This window comes from Microtus oregoni, unplaced genomic scaffold (genome assembly GCF_018167655.1).
Source record: "Microtus oregoni isolate MIOR12 unplaced genomic scaffold, Mior012 000022F_ref0000154, whole genome shotgun sequence".
In the NCBI taxonomy this organism is placed as follows: domain Eukaryota; kingdom Metazoa; phylum Chordata; class Mammalia; order Rodentia; family Cricetidae; genus Microtus; species Microtus oregoni.
Window position 1 is genome coordinate 6,024,621 of NW_024543081.1, and position 18,600 is coordinate 6,043,220.

An 18,600-nucleotide genomic window follows, 5' to 3' on the forward strand; every position below is an offset into this window, starting at 1 on the left:
ACAGTGAATGGAATTGGCATGTATCTGTGAAGTATGTAGTAGAGTAGTGTGTGTATCACATGGTATGTATGTGTTTTACATGGATGTATCTATAGTGTATATTTTTATGTATTCTGTCTGTGGGAAGTATGTATAGATGTTGTTTGCATGGAATCTGTGTAGTATACCCAGAGTATGGTGCTACCATGTATGTGTGAAGTTCAGCATGTATGTAAATGTGAAATATTCATACATGTGTTTCCACTGTATCTGTATGTGTACAAGGCAACATACATAATATATGTATGTACATGAGGAATGTGATATGCTTGTATATGTTATGCATGCATATTCAGTATGTATGATATATACATGTCACATGTGGTGTATGCTCAGTGTTTATGTGTTGTGCTTATGTAGTATATTGTGTATGTATATGTTCTATGTATGTGGTTTGTATGGGTGGGGTATTACATGTGTATAAGGTATTAATATGTTATTTATAGATGTGAGATGTACATGCAAGACATATTAATATACGTACATGTAGGCTACATATATATGTATGTGACAAATATATGTGGGGTATGTGTGCATGAGGTGTCATATATCACATAGCTATATGAATTATATATGTATGAGGTGTCAATGTGTCATATGTACATGTGGGTTACATGTATATATGGTGTGTGTTAGCTTTACTTGTGCTGTGCTTACATGGTCTACAGTGTATGAATGTGTTTGACATGTATTTGTAGGTAGTGTAGTTATATGGCATGAATATATATGTTGTATGTGGGTATTGTGAGTACATATGGTGTTAAAATGAGATATACATGTATATATGTCATGTGATAGAACAAAATGCATGTATACAGAATGTTTATGTGGTACATTGTAGCACGAATTCTAATTGCTCTTAGTTATAAAATCCTGAGCCAGATATTAGGGGGTGAAAACTGAAAGATCAGAGAAGCAGTGTGACCAGCCACTAGAGAGACTTTTTACCTCAACCGATGCTCAGCGAAGGGGCGATCCTGCTCAGACGGCAACTGTCTTCAGCAAGCCTCAGATCGCCTCGAGCTCCTGTCTCCTTCAGTCTTACATTATCTCTCTCTCCGCCCAGCCATAGCACTCCTGACTCCACCTCACTAGTTAAAGGCGTGGGATCTCAAGTGCTGGGACCACCTCTGTATGATCTCTGTTTCTCTTTTTAGACACAGTCAACCTTGTGTAGCCCAGGGTGGCCTTGTACTAACAGAGTCCCTCTGCCTCTGTCTCCAGAGTCCTGGGATTAAAGATGTGTGCTACCACATCCTCGCCTCTAGTAGCTTACCTCTGCACTCTTATCTTCAGGCTAGCTTTAGTTGTTAAAACATAAACAAAATATCACTACAGTACATTAGATGGATTACGGTATGCATATGCCGTGCATAAGTGTTGTGTGTACTTGGTTTGTATGCATGAGGTGTGTGTAGTGCTTGTGTGTAGTCAGGTGGTGCAGTGCCATGCCTCATGGACAAGGGTGAGTTAAGCTGCACATGATATCCAAGTGAAAGGAAGAGAGAAGACTTTGGGGGAGGGGTGGCAACATAGGCAGGACGGGGCCTGCAGATGGAAGAGAGAGATCATAACAGGCAGACCTGACTTAATAAACAGAATGCTAGCTGGCATCGGTGTCCCACAGGCCGACTTGCAGTTCTGTGAGTCACAGTGAGTATTTCATGTATGCTCAAGCCATAGGAAGCCACAGGCTTTCACACGGTACCAATGGCTCCACTTGGGTATAAGCAGTGAGAGGGAACGGCCCCCACCATCACCCTCATTCCACAGCTGTATTTTTAATCAAGTTCATAATACATGTTCATAAATTTATATGCTTATGCAAATTACAACTGTACAAACATCTTGGTATTTAATTAAGATATAACCATATGCATAAACACAAACACCTTACTTATTAAGAGGTCAGCGGTGGACATCCTAAGGCCACTCACTCTGACACCCTGTATACACAGATATTAGTACCACATATACACATACCACCTGGGCCAAACAAGCAGCCAGTTCACCAGAGTCAAGGACTGGGCCTGGCTTTCCAATACCAAGGGGAAAAGCAGCCTTCGGGCACTGGGAAGGCACAAGCCCTGTCCTATAACATATCCTTACAGAGCTCTACATCCTAAGAATGGAGAAGGAAGCACTGGGGAGCCCTGGGGTTCCCCTCTGCATGCAACCCTGAACCATGGAGGGGAGGTATAAGATCCAGGTCAGCTGTGGGAACATAGGAAGACAGGTTTGGAAAAAACAAAAAACAAAAAACAACAAAAAACCTTTCCTGAAACATTCAGGCTTCATCCCTTCATTACCTTATAGGATCCACGCAAGGGCCAAACACAGCTCAGCCTCTACCAAGAACAGCAAGGTTGTTCTAACAGCCTCAGGCCCCTACTCAATACCAGTGGGCCCCACCAGTCCCCACCCACTGCCACAGGCTGTGCAGGGAAACAGGTATTTATAACAGGAAATACACACACACACACACACACACACACACACGAATGTTAAGCCTGAATGTATGCCTGTTTGCCATGTGGTCATGTGGTGTGCCTGGTCCCGTGGAGGTCACAAGAGGGCATCAGATCCTCTGGAACTGGAATTACAGATCCCAGGCTCTTTGCAAGAGCAACCAGTGCATTTAACAGCAAAAAATCTCTCCAGCCCCTTCAGTGAAAAACTTTAATGATTTCTTAGTGCCAGTAACTGTGTTATGCTGTTCAAATTCTATGTCAATTTTTTTTAGAAGCTGGTCCACAATAGGGTCGTTGGTAAAGTGCTTGCCTTGTGAGTGCGAGAGCCTGAGTTTGATCCTCAGAAACCATAAAATAAATAAACAAACAAATAAATCAAATGAAAAAACCAGGTTTGGAATTGTGGCCTGTAATCCCAGAGCTGGAGAGGAAAAGGGGGGGGGGGGAGTCCCTGGGGCTCAACCAATGTTGACCTCTGGCCTCTTCATACACATACATATGAGCATACACACATGCACACACACACACAAAGTAAATAAACTGATCAATGTCACAGATGCACAAGTGTTCTGGGATGGCTGGAGGGCTTGCACGGATGGTGCTAATTAGTGTTCTCTACTGAGACACAACCTAGTACCACTGCATACCTGCACAGGGTTTTAAGTGTGTCCCTTTCAGTCTGGCCACGCCACACAGGCTCACAGAATGTGCTTGACTTCCAAAGTAGTAAGCTAACTAAATAAATTAAAGTTGGATCCTATTTGCTCAATCAACAGTCAGCCCTCGGAGCCGCTGGGGAAGATAACACTGGGAGAGGTGACTCCAAGTTCCTGGGAATTAAGATGCTGGGACATTGTGCTGGGGCAGCTGGACACAGGCACTCGGCTCATCCACAAGCTTTCAATATTAACCCGAGAAAGGCTTTTGAATAGCATACTCAGTTAATGCAATACCCCCCCAGCCATCAAAAGGATTTACAAGGACAGAGAGCTAAACCTTAAATCCATAGCTAATGGAGACACATAGGATGTCTCCTCCAGACAAATCCCTGTCTCGTTTGGATCCAAAAGGCCAGAAATCCATGGATCACTATGGACCACTGCAGGTCTCTCTGTACTGGTACTGTTTTCCTAGCCTGATAAATATCCAAAACAGATATTGGGTTGCTGTGCCCTACTCTAGGGGCTTCTAAGAGTTCAAAAATGTTTATAAACCCAGCTGTTACCCTAACTCTATGTCCCGAGTCCCACATAAATAAGAAACTGTGGGCACAGCCTCCTGTCCCCTCCTCCTTTCACCCCACACCCTTGTCGGCTCCCACGAAGCAGCTGGATCCAAGCAGGGTTCCCAACACATCACTCTTTCCCTGACCTGTTCTAGCTGAGAAACCAGCGTGCACAAACAAGTAGGGTGGATGATGCTTCAGGAGGCTAGTTAGGGCACCCTACTGATGCCTGAAACCCATGCTTTAGTACACACACCAGCCCCCAGCCCTCTGCCTGCCTCCATTGAGTAGGCACGGTGGGCAAGGCTTGTTCTTACAGAAACTGGACAAACCAGGGTTGTAATTAGGACCACAATTCTCCTCTCTCTGGGTTCACAGCCCTATTCATCTGTGCAATCGCTGCAAGACAGGCCGGCCAGAATGGGATAGATTAGCCACGGGGTGGCCTGTATCTCCACACAAAAGGGAAAGTGTGGAAAAACGGTTCCCTGGGCCCCTCATTCTTCACCCCTGGAGGGGGAGGGGACCCAAATTCATGGAAGTGGCTATTTATACAGCTCTTTCCCACTCCATCCCCAGGCAACAAGTAACAATTGTCCAAGCTGCCTAGCTCTCTCTCCCCTAGCGGATTTCAGTCTGCAGCCCAATTCTCCAAGAAGGGCCCTGTGCCTCCCCTGGGAACCACAGTCTCCAGCCTCTCACTGCAAACCCTAAGGCCTATCCTGAGGCTCCTGCTTCTGTTGCCAGAGACAAAAAAATAAATAAATAAATAAAAAATAAATCCATGCAAATAAGGACAGGAATGCCAGCCCTGACCTTTGTGACAGAAAGAAACAGCAAAGGGAACTGGGATGCAGGGTCATAGAGGCAAACACTCAGGGTGGACAACAAGAGCTCACAAAGCCCCATAGGGCAGGGTAAACACTTGGGCTTTTCCTCAACAGCGAGCTCCAAGACACTGTACCGTTGGGTCCTATGAGCCATGGCCAGTATGTACCACCTCCTCTTTTACCCTACTGTCTGTCACGACATGATCAAGTCTATCCGCATCCAATACCCAGGCTTCTATAAAGGGCTGCCCTGCAAATCCACCCCCTCGGGGGACATCCCCCTCCACTTCAGAACACAGGCGCCAATCAATGCTACTCCTACCCATGTGACCTCTTCCCTCTTGACCAAAAGACAGAATCTAGTAGCTTAGAAGACTCCGTGACTCGTTCATCCCCACCAGGCAAGACAGAATGAATAGACCCATTCACTGGATCACGTCTTCAAATGACCAGGATCTCTTTGTAGTAAGCAATTACTGCTTACTACAACATAGTAACTCTAGTAGGCTAGATTAAACTCAGAGGAGCCATGGAACCTCAATACCCATGCTCTTCCCTAAGATGAATGCCCTAACCAACAAAGAAGAGTGGAAAGCTTTGGGAGAGAACTTGTGGCCCAAACAAAGTCTCAAAGTATAAGGACCCCATGACTTGAAGTCTGAGGTATACCATGAGGTGGTCCCCCCTGCCCCAGCTCTCTGGTGGTGAGGGGGTGCTGAAGGAAACGACTCATATTTTCAGGAAAGAGTTAACTCAATAACAGGGGACCCCAGCCAGTGGCAGGACCACCCACTCATGAAGTAAGTCACCTAAACTTGAGGAAAGATGGGCCTCCAACTCCAAGAAGGGTCTGGGAGTTCCAGCTGAGCAGGATCAACTACCTGCAGCAAAACCTAGCTAGCTTCTCCAAAGTAACACCTGAAATCAAGGGAGAACAATATGGAGCAGGCCATAAGCCCTCCCAGGTTCCAGGGGGCTCCCGGTGTCCAAGTACTCACTTGTTAGGCCGGGAAGCAGCCAAATGTTGAAAGTCCTACCTCCTCAGGAACAGTAGTTGGGAACTGTACCAGCACTTTCCAGGGCTCAGTGTTCCCTGCCCACCTGGGGAGTGCTAGCCAGTTCAGGCACAGCCTGTGGACAAGGACACCAACAACAGCCCTAGCAGGCTGTGCCCAGAGGCACCAAGACCAAGAGGTGCTATCAAAGGGCAGGCAGGCAGTTTCCGAAAGTGCCCACCATTTGCTGTCTGCCAGCGCACACCAACTAACTCAAAGGCGGGATTCCCAAAGGGCTACTGTGACCATAAGATCACAAGTCCAATGTGAGTACCACATAAGTCTCAACAGAGTCTCGAGAAGTGGATGGGACAACTCTTCAATCTAGAGGGGACCAGGAGGGCAAAGGAACCAAAACTTGCGCGGACCTGGGCATTACGGTGATGAAGAATTTTGCCCACCTAGCCTGAGCCTGATGGGTACCCAACTCCGCACGGAAAGTAGCATGGGTCATGTCAGTTTCGCTGGCCTCACCCTCTTGACACCTTGGCTTCCCCAGCCCCCAATACATTCAGTCCTGGCCTGCTCAGCACTGGCTTCAGCCAGGCTACCAAGTGGAGCGCTGGTGCCACCTACCGAGGGTCGATGGCATGCGGGTAGGCGCAACTGCCACCGAGCCTTGCGGGGCAGGGGATGGCAACTGCAGCCTGGGCATAAGCCCGGGCTCCGGTACTATACCGGAGCTCGCCAGGCCCCAGTACGCCCGGGCTCGCGCCTAACCCGTGCCACCCGTGAGTCCCGAGGCGCCGAGAGGCGGCAGATTCGGCGCTGGGCTCTGGGAGGCTCACGCCACTGGTCACTCCAGCCCCGCAGAGCCTCGGCCCACCACGCTGGCAGTGGTGGAAGGTGCTGGAAGCAGTATCACGCGCAGGGGCCGCCGCGAGCAGTGCGGGGGACCGCGCGCGCCGGGAACAATTACCTTCTTTGAGGAACTGCGCGTGAATCACCAGGACCAGGAAGCAGCAGAGCGCGGCCCCTGCGAGTGCCCAGAGCGCCTTCAGGAGCTGCATCGCGGAGTGCCAACTCGGCCGACGCCCCCGAAGTCGCGCAGCGAAGGTCCAGGCGCCGCATCAGCGCCCCGCTGGGTGCAGCCGCCGCGGCCGCCCGATCGCGCCCTCCATCCGCCGCCAACGCCGCGCTCCGCCGCGACTGGAGGCGCCACTCCGGGAGGCGATCTGTGTCTTTTGGGCAGGGGGAGGGGACGGCGCGAGGGAGGGCGCCGGGGAGGGGGCGGGCGGGGGCGGGGAGGTTAGCAGAAAGTCTCGGGCCGCGGCGGCCACCACTCCGGCCACTCGGCCACCATCGCGCGCTGCGGGGCGCCGGGGGCCCGGGCGCGGGGGACTGGCCGCCGCGGCCCCATGAATCAGCCCCGCCGCCGCCCCCGGAGCCGCGCCGCCAGCAGGGCCCAGACCGGCCGCGGATTGCGCAACGGCCCGGCGGGCTTGGGGGTCCGGCGCGGCCCCGGCGCTGATCGCCTGTCGCCCCGCGCCAGAGATTCTAGTCGCCTTCCTCCGCTGCTCTGCCGCCGCCGCCTTCTCAGGCTCCGCCGCCGCCGCTGCCCGCTCTTGCTCGGGCGGGGGGCTTAGGGGGCCGCTCCGCCGCCGCTGCCACCGCCGCGCAGGGCCAGCCTCAGGGCCGGGGCTGTGCACCGCTTGCGGAGCTGCAGCACCATCGCCGCCGCCGGGGCCCGCGCGGCCGGGCCGAGTCCGCCGCAGTCCAACTTGCACGGCCCGGGAGCTGCCGGGCCGGTCCCCTCGCCCGGGACGGTGCCGGCCTCCGCGCCTAGCCGGGAGAGCGCGCCTCCGCCGCCGCAGCCGGGACGAGGCCGGGCCCAGCCTTCCCACGAGCCGCCCGCGCTGGCTGGGGACGCCGGGGGCGACGCTGAGGGTGGCCGCGCCGACAGGTGGGGCCGGAGACGCTGCGCGCCTCGCCGCCCGCGGGACGCCGCTGCTCCGGTGCTGGTGGCGCGCGCCCGCCACTCGGCTCGGCGTCTTTGCGAGCTGCGGCGGGAACGGGAGCGCGGTGTGGGTCTCTGTCGGCCCAGGCGGCCAGGCCGCGCTGCCTCGGACTCTGGCCCGCGCCTGCCGCCGTCTGTGCAGCGCCCGGGCCGCCGAGCTGCCGATGCGCACTGGGCCGCGGAGGGGACCCCGGGGACCCGGCCGCCCTGCAGCGCCCCCGTCTGGCGTGCCGGCGGGTCAGGTGGGGCTGGTCCAGCTGAAAACTGCGGGTCGGGCTCCACCTAGGTGCGTTGGGGCCTCACTGCAGAGCGGCCGGGTTGGCTCCGTTGACTAGGGGAAGCGAGCCCAGCCCCCAATCCGTTTCTACCCCAGGTCTTCGGAAGAATGCAGAACCAGAAGGAGGACTGGCTGGCTGACGAGCAACTAGATAGGTTTAGAGGAGGCTGCTCTCGGTAGGCGGTTCCGAGGGGTTTGAAAACAGCACACCCTTCCCCATCACATTGTATCCTAGGCCTCCTGTGTGCCCGCCTCCAGCCAGCTGCGGGACACCCAATAGCACAGGCATAGTGGATGCACACAGCCTACCCCAGAAGAAGCTAGCAGGCATTACCCTGCTGCCGCCTCCATTCTTCCGCAAGGAAGAGCAGGCATTTGTGTCTGGAGGCCCAGAGCTGGAGGCAGTGCTATCTTTTTTAGAGGCTCCTTCCATGCTAACAACACCAGCACCAGCACGGTAGGCCTGAAAGTACTTTTGTCTGAATAGAATTTCAAATGCCCAGTTCAGGGCTTTGGATAGGAACCAGGGACCTGTGCTTGGTCTTCTGTGTGTCGTTCAGGAGCGGTGTGTGTGTGTGTGTGTGTGTGTGTGTGTGTGTCTTAAGTCTGGGGCTCACCTGCTTCCCATAAAAGCAGCTTTCTCTCTCTCTGTCCTCCCTCTCTGCACAAGTGTGTAAGTGACATGCAAGAAAAGAGGCCAGTTCTGAAGGGCTCTTAGAGGTCAGATAGATCAAACTTATTAGGGTGCACTTGGGGAAATTGAGGCCTATAGTAGCGGGGTGACCAGCACCACTAAAGGTAAAGCTGCCAGGCCACCAAACTTGATGCTGTCTGCGACCAGACTCTATTATGCCCACATCTGAGCAGAGGAGGAGCTGTTCGGAAGTAATTTGTCTCTCTGGCTGCCAACACCCCTCTCCCACCCCAGAAGACATCGAGGAGAGAGAGAGAGACAGAAGTCAGTCAGAGCTCCCCACCCCCAACCTGAAGAGGTGGTCCAGTCTTGCACCAGCCAAGTAACTGAACGATTCAGGATCTACCATAGGGCATCTACCGTAGGAGAGACTGGGCATTCTCTTGTGCAGTTCGTTGCAGCCCCTCCATCAAATAACTGCCCCACCCCATCCATTTATATATTCCCATACATCTTCCAGCAAAGCCATCCACACAGCAGCCTCAGGATCCTGCCAGTCCATCTTAGGAAGTCTGACCTCCGCCAAGGTCGCTGGCCTACTCACTGCACCTGGAACAGTGAGCTCCACCTCAGAGGGCTCAGAGTCAGGCAGGTGCTCATCACACACAGACTTGACCCCCAAAAGACAGCAACCAGGAGAGAAGGCCCCACTCCTGACATTTTGCTCTGTCCCCAATCAGGCACACATTATTTGAAATCCTGAAAACGGATCACTACCTAAAAAGAACTAACCATTTGAAGGATACTTCTGTAAACTGAATTTATAAAAAGAGAAGAAAGTTCCTAAAGAAATGCATGGCCCACCAATGAATTCATACCCACTGGATAGAATGGGTGTATCTCCAATTTTAAGGACCTGAAGCATCCTCCCCCAGGTGCCAAGCTCTCCTACTGAGCTGGCAGGCAGTGTTGCTGGTACCCTTTACAGAAACCACAGGTGAGAAACAGCCTATGCTTGGCACCCAGAGAGGCAGGTGCACTGTACAGACAGGGGAGCCCATGGGGCATTCAGCTTAAGCCAGCAGCTGAATAGAGGAAGCCTCAGGAGGGGACACCAGACCAGTGCAGCGGACACAGAGGAGAAGACCCTTTAAGAGTCGTAAGACCGTGACGGTGCTGAGAATGAGTATCCAGAGCTAGCAAGCCAGAGAAATCCTGGTGCTGGGGGCAGAAAAGAAGAAGGGGGCTATGAGGAATGCCCCTTCCTCCAGCCATAGCACCCGGAATGCCAGAGTTGGAACCATTTAAGGGGTCTCTCCAGCCGGCCCATGGAAGGGCACTTAGCCAAAGAGCAGCGTCGCCGAAGATTCATGTGATAGAGGCTCTGTACCCCAGAAACTGTTACTTCCAGGGAAGTTAGCTGAGTAAACCATGTCGTGCTGCCCAAAGAGGGGACAGTCCCTACATGCCATATGCCCCAGGCACAGGAACCTAGGTGGGGGGAAGAGGTATTTTATTTTACATGTCTCTAGGCAAAAATGAACTTGCCTTCAATTAGGCATGGGGGCAGGAAACACAATAGTTTAGTTGTTACTGTGGCTTTGTCACCAATAGAAATCACAGGTATTTTCATATCAAGTTACAGATCTATGGCTATCATAGTACATTGCTTATGTTCACCATTATTTCAAATTACAGTCATTCTACAGCTAGGCTTTTTATGTAATGCTTTAATAAAGACGCAAACATACCCTTGTATCAAAATGGGTTTTTTCTTTTACATTTGATAACTGCATTTAATATAATTGCTTTTCTTGGTAATCTTGCATATGTTTATGCTATTCTAAGACAGGTTATTCATAGACTTAAGCAGTTAGCCAATTATGCCCATCACCTCTGCCCTCGTGGAAAAGTCAGGGCTGCATACACAGCTGGTGTGGAGTGGGGTGGAATGCAGGGAGTACCTCTACGCAACACAGCCCAAATGTCTGGGCACCAGAGTGCCCTGGTTGTGAAATTCACCAGGCCAGTCCATTCTTAGACTCTATGCCCACTTCCAAAGAGGCCTATCTATAAACACTACACTCTATTTACAGAGAACACAGGCAGTCCTCTGACCAGTCACTTCGTACTGGTCCCTCGCTGTGCGCTGGCAAATTCTACATCCCGATCATTGCTGTGCACTGTCCAGTTGTGGCCCCTTACAGGCACTAACCAGTCACTGCACGCAGACCATTTACCATGTGCTGACAAATTAAAACTGTGTTCCGATCATATCCTGCACACCAACCAGTTACTGCCCTCTGGCTCTATGACTCCAGCTCCCCTTCCCATGTAACATGGACTGGCAGACGGGATCATCAGGTGTCTCCAGAAAGCCAGGACAGAATAGATAAGGGAGGCTGAAGACACGCATTCCACATCTAACTCCAAGAGGACATAAATGATTCAGGAAAGAATAAAAAACCACAATAACCCTAAATTCCATCATGCTAAAAACACAAGAAAACACTGTAGCTATCACACAAAGCCAGAAAACGAGAGGCTTAAAAGGAATGTCGTGGTCATGCCTTAAGATGCCGGGGTCAGGTCTTCTGTGGTAAAATGTGCAGAAACACACATTTAGGCCAGGAGTGGAGAATCTATCGGGCCAAGAGTGTGGAGCCTATGGAAGAGAAGCAAAGAAAATGCCTGGGGGTGTTACAGTCTGGAGAGGATATCTCATATGTCCAAGCTTCCTATTAAAAATTGTGAAGTCAGGAAAGAGAACATAGAGGGGGGAGTGGTAAGAAATGGAAGGGCTTGCTATATTCTAAACAGATCTGATGGGCAGACCCAGAGCCAAGCAGCCATGAAACCCTGGAAAATCGAATAGAAGAGTAAGTCAGTTCTGACCTATCAAATCTGAGGTGAACCGATAATGGGCTTTTGTTTGAGATTGCTGGCTTTCCCCTGAGAGCAGAGCAGTGTCCTCCCATGCTGGTGGGGAAAGAGAAGGTACCAAGGTACTGACCAGCCGCTCTGTATGTCACTAATGGCAGCTGGAGGAACCTTTCCACCCACCCCCACAGGGAAAGCTGACCAGGGCTCCGGCAGAGCAAAGAATCACAGGGAAGAAGAGATAACAGGGAGACTTTTGAGATGCAGACGAGGCCTGCAGAATATGCACAAAGAGGCACTGGGCCCTGAAATTGGGAAGAATCTCCTTCAACCAGCAAAATCTTAACAGTAAAATACCAGGTCTCTCTCTTTCTCTCCGTGGTTCTAGTCAGTGGTCTCTTCTGTGGGAAGCTCCACGGATGGAACGGGACCGTAAACCCTCTGTTGCTAAGCACGTCTTAAAACCAGCTCATAGACAAGTCTCAGAAAAAGTCCAGCAGCTAGCCAAACGCGGAGCCCTAAACTCATCATTAAAGATGCATGTGCACAGGGGCTGCGGGGACAGCTCCTTGGGTACCAGCACTTGCTCTACAAGCAGAGGGACCTGAATTTGAATGCCCAGCGTGTCTGGAAGCTCAGAGGTGGATTCCTAGAGCTTGCCACCTGGACAGTGAGCTTCTTGTTCACTGAGAAACCCTTTCTCAAGGCAGTATGGTGGAGAGGGATAGAAGAGGACACCCAGTGTCCTGCTCTGGCTTTGGCATTCGCACATGTGGGTGTGCACACACATGGGTATGCACATCTGCACACTTATGTGTATGCACCACACACACACACCGCCCACCATGCATAGAACACAGTGTATTTGTACACGTATGTGGATGAATGAATGAGAGAGTGAATGAATGAAACAGTGGGCATGGCTTGGACACCAACTTGAATTGAGAGCCAGGATGAGAAGAGAAGGGGTATAGGCTGGCCTCGGGAGGACCCATGGGCACAGGTCAGGGAATTAGGGGGTAGCAGGTGACATGGAAAAAATGAGGAAGGCAGACTTCAGCAGGGCACTGCCCTCAGTGAATAGGGCTGGAGAGTAAAAAGACATACCCATAGTTCCCAAACAAGTGCTGCAGCCTTGAGGTGGAAAAGATGGGTCATCTTAGTCACTGCAGCACAGACTGAGCCTCTCAGAGATCCGGGGCCCTGCATGGAGGGACCCATGAAGACATCTAGATGCATAGACTGGAACATGAGGAGCTGACTTGCTCCCGCCCAACAGGCTACCTAGGTTGCTTACAAGCAGCTTATGAGCCATGTGTTCATTAGTAAAAGTGTCTTTATCTATATGCATGTCTACAGGTATGCGGTCACAAGTTTCTGTGCAAGCTCACATGTGTCTGTGTGTACCAAATATGCAGATATACTTAATTTGGTGTTCATACATGCACACGTGTCTAGATATATCCCTATGTGCACATCTGTGGCTTTTTGTTTTGGAGAGAGGTCGTTGTGCATCCCTATTATGTTCATACAAGTGTGTGCCACCATACTTTCTCTAGAAAGCTGCACGGATATTCTGAAAGTCGCATTACCTGAAGACCATGGGCTTCCCTGCGACCTTGCATCTCAACCCCAAGGTGCTGGCATCCGTAGGATAAACATTTGTTGTACCTTCCCTATCCATCCACCCACTCCTGATCTCCTCGGCACTGTGTGTGTGTGTGTGTGTGTGTGTGTGTGTGTGTGTGGTGTCCTTCTCAGACTTAGGGGGAGGCCAGCATGCAGAAAGGAGTAAAGTCTTTGCCCGTTGATCATTGATGAAACTAAACAAAATTCCAGGAACATTTCTGCACCCTCCTTTTACCCAAAAGGTTCAAGAAACATGATATCTCAACAACTATTGTGGGTAGGGTAAGTCGGGAGGAAGTCGGCACCCACTTATACACACCTGATATCCCCAAGAGCATTCTACAGATGGAGCACTCAGGCAAAGAACACCAAGACCCATCAGGAGCCTGGCTTAGACACCTATTGACCAAGATTGTTTCTCAATCTGTGGTATCTAGGTTCACCTTCAGGTTGGCTAAGCCCCCAAAGCATCTTTGGGGAGGATGGGAGGGACATGGTTCAGTTCTTGTAGTTTAAATTTTCTCTCAAGACTGCGTTAGTGTACCGGGCGGTGGTGGCGCACGCCTTTAATCCCAGCACTCGGGAGGCAGAGGCAGGTGGATCTCTGTGAGTTAGAGACCAGCCTGGTCTACAAGAGCTAGTTCCAGGACAGGCTCCAAAAAACCACAGAGAAACCCTGTCTCGAAAAACCAAAAAAAAAAAAAAAAAAAAGACTGCGTTAGTGTAGCCATTATGGAAACCATTATGAAGGAACCTCAAACTGAACACATACCTTCTGTAGGACCCAGCTGTTCCAGTTCAGGATCCATATCCAAAGGGAAGACATCAGGTAACCAAGGAGATGCCAACATTCCTGTGTCTGAAGCCCAGTTCACAACAGTCAAGATGCAGACTTGGCGTTGGAGCCCACAGATTTGTGTGCAGATTGATGAATCAAGGGAGAACGATGTATGTGTGAGAGAGTTGTATACTATTGTACAAATTAGTGCATTAATACACGTATTAAATGCCGGTATAAGTGAGGGAATACTACTCATCCTTGAAAAAAGATCCTGACGTCTAATACAAAATGAATGAGGCTGGAGGATAATATCCTAAGTGAACTCACTTAGGCACAGAGAGAGACGTGGTCCTTACAGACTTTTTTTAGTATAATAGATTTGACCTCACTGAAGTAGCTAGTGAAATGTTCCCACAGTGGCAGGAGAAAACACAGATGGGGTGGAAGGAAGGGTAGGTACAAAGCCACAGGTGGAAGCAGGGGATTCCGGTGAGCTGCGACACACGGGGTGGTATCAGAAAGCCTCTATTGCCCAGATAGAAAAGTGAGCGCTTTCCCTGCTGCCCAGCTGGAGAGGAGCTGGGAGGGCAATGAGATCAGAGATGTCTGATCTGGCACTGGGAAGGTTCCTGTCTGATCCCCTCAGTCCCACATGAGACTCATCACTGGTATTCTGGCTACCACAGGAAGAGACCACACTGTCAGCTTCAATGTATGTTTTCATCCTTTCTTTCCATTTTGTGTAAGTACAGGCGCCAGTGTCCTATCCCAAGATAAAACATCTTCATAGGCTCCTACAGGTCTCTACTCATTTCACATATCCACCCATCTACCTGTCTATCTACCAACCATGTATTCATTGATCAATCATCCATCTATCCACTCACCCAACATCCATCTACCAACTCAACTACCCATCCATCCACTGCCTATTATCTATCTATCCATCTATGCATTCATTCATCATCTGTCCATCCATTGACATAGCCACAAATCCCACTAACCTGTCTACCATCCATAGCACAACTCTCCATTTACCAATCTATTTATTCATTCAACAACACATCCACTTGTCAATCCATCATCCATTCATCTACCAGTCTACTAATCCATCTACCCTCCATCAACACAACTGTCAAATCTATTGGTCCATTTATATACCCATACATAATACATCTGTCCATCCATCCATCCATCCATCCATCCATCCGTCAGCCCACTCACCCATCCATCTGTTCATGCACTCAGTGTTGTGTAGCTTGCCTTTTCCATCTGAATTGCATCATTTCCTTCTGGAAGGAGGAAATGGGAGATCGACAAAGCTCAGGAAGGGCCAGGAAGCTCAGGAAGTTATATAAGCAGCAAACAATCACCAGGGAAAAGGAGACTCTCTGGTGGAGCAACCTGCAAGTTGGGTAGGTATCTCCAGGGATGTAGTTTTCATAGGTTATCTCCTGTGCTGGAATGAAGCAGATGCTTTTGAGTTACTCACTGTCCTGTAAGCGACTCCTGAGAATTTGTTGGCTCAATAAACTAGATTTGAGTGAAATTGTTTCATTTTGGACTGTGGCTAACACCCTATCTGGGATGAGTATTTGTTTGCTCTAGAAATCACACAACCCCATCAGTCCACTAATCCATCTCCCCATCTACTCTCCTTTCCGTTTATCCTTCTATACATCTTCCATCAGCCCTTCTATCTTTCCATCCATCAGCCCTCGCCACCCATCCACTCACCTTCCCTGGATCTACCTAGGAAAGGAGTACTCTTGAAGTAAAATCTAGACTCGCCAAAGGAAGACTACAGGCTGAAGTGGATAGTGCTTGGGGCAATGTTTGCCTTGCAGGGCAAGCTCTGTGCCAAGAACAATGTGCAGGTATCTAAGGGTTAATCTCAGGCCTGGGTGGGGGCCAGGCTCTGGAAACCCTTCAGAGATTGGGAAAGAGCTCAGGACCAAGGACCTGGGAGTAGCAAGACTTCTCAGCGGACTCCTCAAAGCTTCTTCTGAAGGGGGAGTCAGTAGATTCTGTCCAAAGTCAGTACAAATAGGTAGGTGCAGCTAAGCAGAGGGATATGGACCAGTGGCTCTGGGGTTTTAAAAAAACTTCTTTCTTTAAACATCACAGAGGATGATCTTTCTCCACTCCTGAAACTGGGACAGCATCATCACCCAATGCACTGCAGCCTAGAAGGGCACAGACCTCTTTATACTAGTTCCTGGGCCTCGGATTTAAGCTCACAACTGAGTGAGCCCCCTGCACTCTGATAGCCAGGGAACATGAGAGGAGTCCGATTTGGCCCTGCAGAAAGGTCAGGCTAAGCAGGCATGGGGGAAGCATGGCAGAGTGACCATGCCCTTGAGATCAATCCCATGGTCACTGGAACTCCTGTTACCTTACCACCCTGCTTGGTGAGTCAAACGCATGCCATATAGTTATTTGAGGAAGGCAGCTAGCCACTCCTCCCAGAGTGGGTGCAGTTCAGGTTGGCCTGAAGGTTAGCTATAAGAATAAGACTCCAGCACTCGGAGCTCCAGCAGCTCCATGTCTTTGACTCCCTTCGCATCTTGCCGAAATAAGAACCTGTCCCAAAGGGCTGCTGCTGAGTTCCTTTGGGAGCTAGCACCTACTTTTCAGGAACAGTGAGGACATCACCTGCATCTCACATGAAGAGACTCCTGCATACACCCCAAGTCAGCTTCTCATATTCCCTGTGGATTCAATGCTGATCCCCAAGCTACTTGTGAGGCCAGACATTCAGAGCCAATCTTCCTTCTAGAATAAATACCCACTGTTGTCCCCATGGGGAAACATGATGAACCCCGGGATAGTGGTGGGCTACCTGTCTGCAGAACCTAAAGGACCCATGCAAAGGCTAGGCTGAGAATCCAGGAGAGGCAGTTGCACTGCTGGCTAAATGTCAGAAATGGCTGAAGGTCAAGGGCCAACACTTGGCTGCAGGGGAGCATATGGGCCCAGTGTCTGGTGTAAGAGCTGCCCTAGGTTCTAGTCTGCCATGCATCCAGACATCCCCAATACCAGGAGAGGGATCAAGCAGCAAAATCACAAAGTCCTGGAGCATCTCCTATGTTTGCAAGGATTTCCCTTCTCTGTGGCTGATGAGTCCAAGAAAAGTAGTGTAGAGGACCAGGTCCCAATCACCTTCACCTGATGTAACCAGGTTCTATAGTGGTCCAGACGGCCCTCTGAAAGTCCTAGAAAAGCAGGTGGAGTCAAGGGTTCTATAAACAGAATCTAGAGGGTCCTAAAGCCCTACCATTGGGATCTTCATCAAAATGGAATCCTGGCATTTCCTCCCAAGACACAGGTCTACTGGAAAGGCTGTCCCCTCTATGTCACAGGCTGCTATGCCAGGTCTGTAGAGCTGCCCACCAGTCACCCTGTGGTTCCCTTCTCTAGAAGGAGTTAGCAGGAATGGTGGTTTGTACAGCTGACATCTTTTAGGGCTCGCTATATGACAGGAACTAGCAGAGGACATAGAACACGCGATAAGTCCATGCCTTAGATTCATCCTCAGGAAGGGAAAATGAGGCACAGAGAACTCAAATCCTCAAGCTTGGGCTGGAGCTGGACACTGAAGCTACGGGCCGAGCTACTGCCCTCAGACCCCTCCCCTTACTATGCAGCAATGAATGGAAATGACTTTGGCCTCATGTCACTTTTTTTCCCAGAGTGTGGGCAGCTGGTTCAGTCCTGGGCAGCAGCGAGAACATCCACTTCCCGAGGAGGTCGGAGCTCAAGTCCACCGTGCGCCTCTGTCCTGAGCGTCAGAAATAGCTTATTGATTTTAAAATCCATGGGGGATCTCAGCTTGCAAAAGTAATTCACTCCTGCCCGCTAGCATCCAGAACTTTCTAACAGGGATGTGGTCTGTGGGTTGCAATTATATCCCACTGGTGGAGGAGTCAATCATCTCAGTCCTTACACTGGGGAGAGGAGGATGAGAGAGCGAGGATGATTGGTTAGGAGCTGCCAAGTGTCCTGGCCCCAAGAGGGCAGATCAGTTAGGAACAACAGGCTTGAGTTTACTTTCAGCCACGCTTGTGGCCTGAAACATCTGGCTGCCACCTAGTTGGGGAGAAGCTGAGATTCCCCCAACACACACACATTCCCTAGCCAGCAGCATGCATACTTCTGGGACAGCCTTCTCCCCTGGAGAGGCCCCAGGATATTACAATCTGCAAAGGTACAGGGAGTGAGGAAGAAAAGAGGGGCTCACAGAGACGAGGAGACTCAGCCCAGGAAAAGCTTTGTGTTCTGTGCGTCCTGAGTTGGATTTGCCATAGGCTGAGTGAGTTTCTCTTTAAAGCAGAAAAGATGTTGTAGACAGATGTGCTGGATAGGTGTGCCAAGAAAACATCCCAGAAACATGGAGAAGGAAGAAGGTAACACTCATGTGATGTCATTAGTCCGCTGACCCTCTTGGTCGGGTGGCTTGTTGCTTTCCTGATGGGACAGGCGGCATGTCTTGTGCCACTGTAAACCCCATAGCTCCCCAGGTTATCCCTTGTGGTCCCCTGCTTCTGCCACACTTGTTATCTCATTGCACAAAGCTTCCAAACCGGAACAGAGGACTCTGAAGCACGTGAAGAGGAAGCCTGTATCCTCCATGGTCAAGTCCGTGTCCACAGCTGAGCTTCTGTAAGAGCAAATCCAGAAAGAGTAGTCTAGTGGTAGGGAAGGAAGCCCCCGATGCCCTTGGGGAGGCCTTGGATCACAAAGCCTCATGGGTGACCTCTTCAGATGTCTTCGCAGCCATAGGGCTGTGTCACAGTCACGGCTCAACTGTCACAGCATCTGA

At 50.7% G+C, this 18,600-nt stretch overlaps 1 protein-coding gene across 2 annotated transcripts in view; it reads right to left on the reverse strand.

Moving 5' to 3' along the window:
- Positions 1–18,600, reverse strand: part of Tafa5 (TAFA chemokine like family member 5) — a 199,123-nt gene that overhangs the window by 119,476 nt on the left and 61,047 nt on the right. Inside the window, exon 1 of one of the 2 annotated variants that reach the window (XM_041672410.1) lies at positions 6,540–6,782. The exons of the other annotated variant lie outside the window; for it this stretch is intronic. Within the exon in view, the coding sequence (XP_041528344.1) occupies positions 6,540–6,630 (91 nt within the window). The 5' untranslated portion in view covers positions 6,631–6,782. Of the gene's footprint in view, positions 1–6,539; positions 6,783–18,600 lie in introns of those variants that run through there. 2 annotated transcript variants of the gene reach the window in all.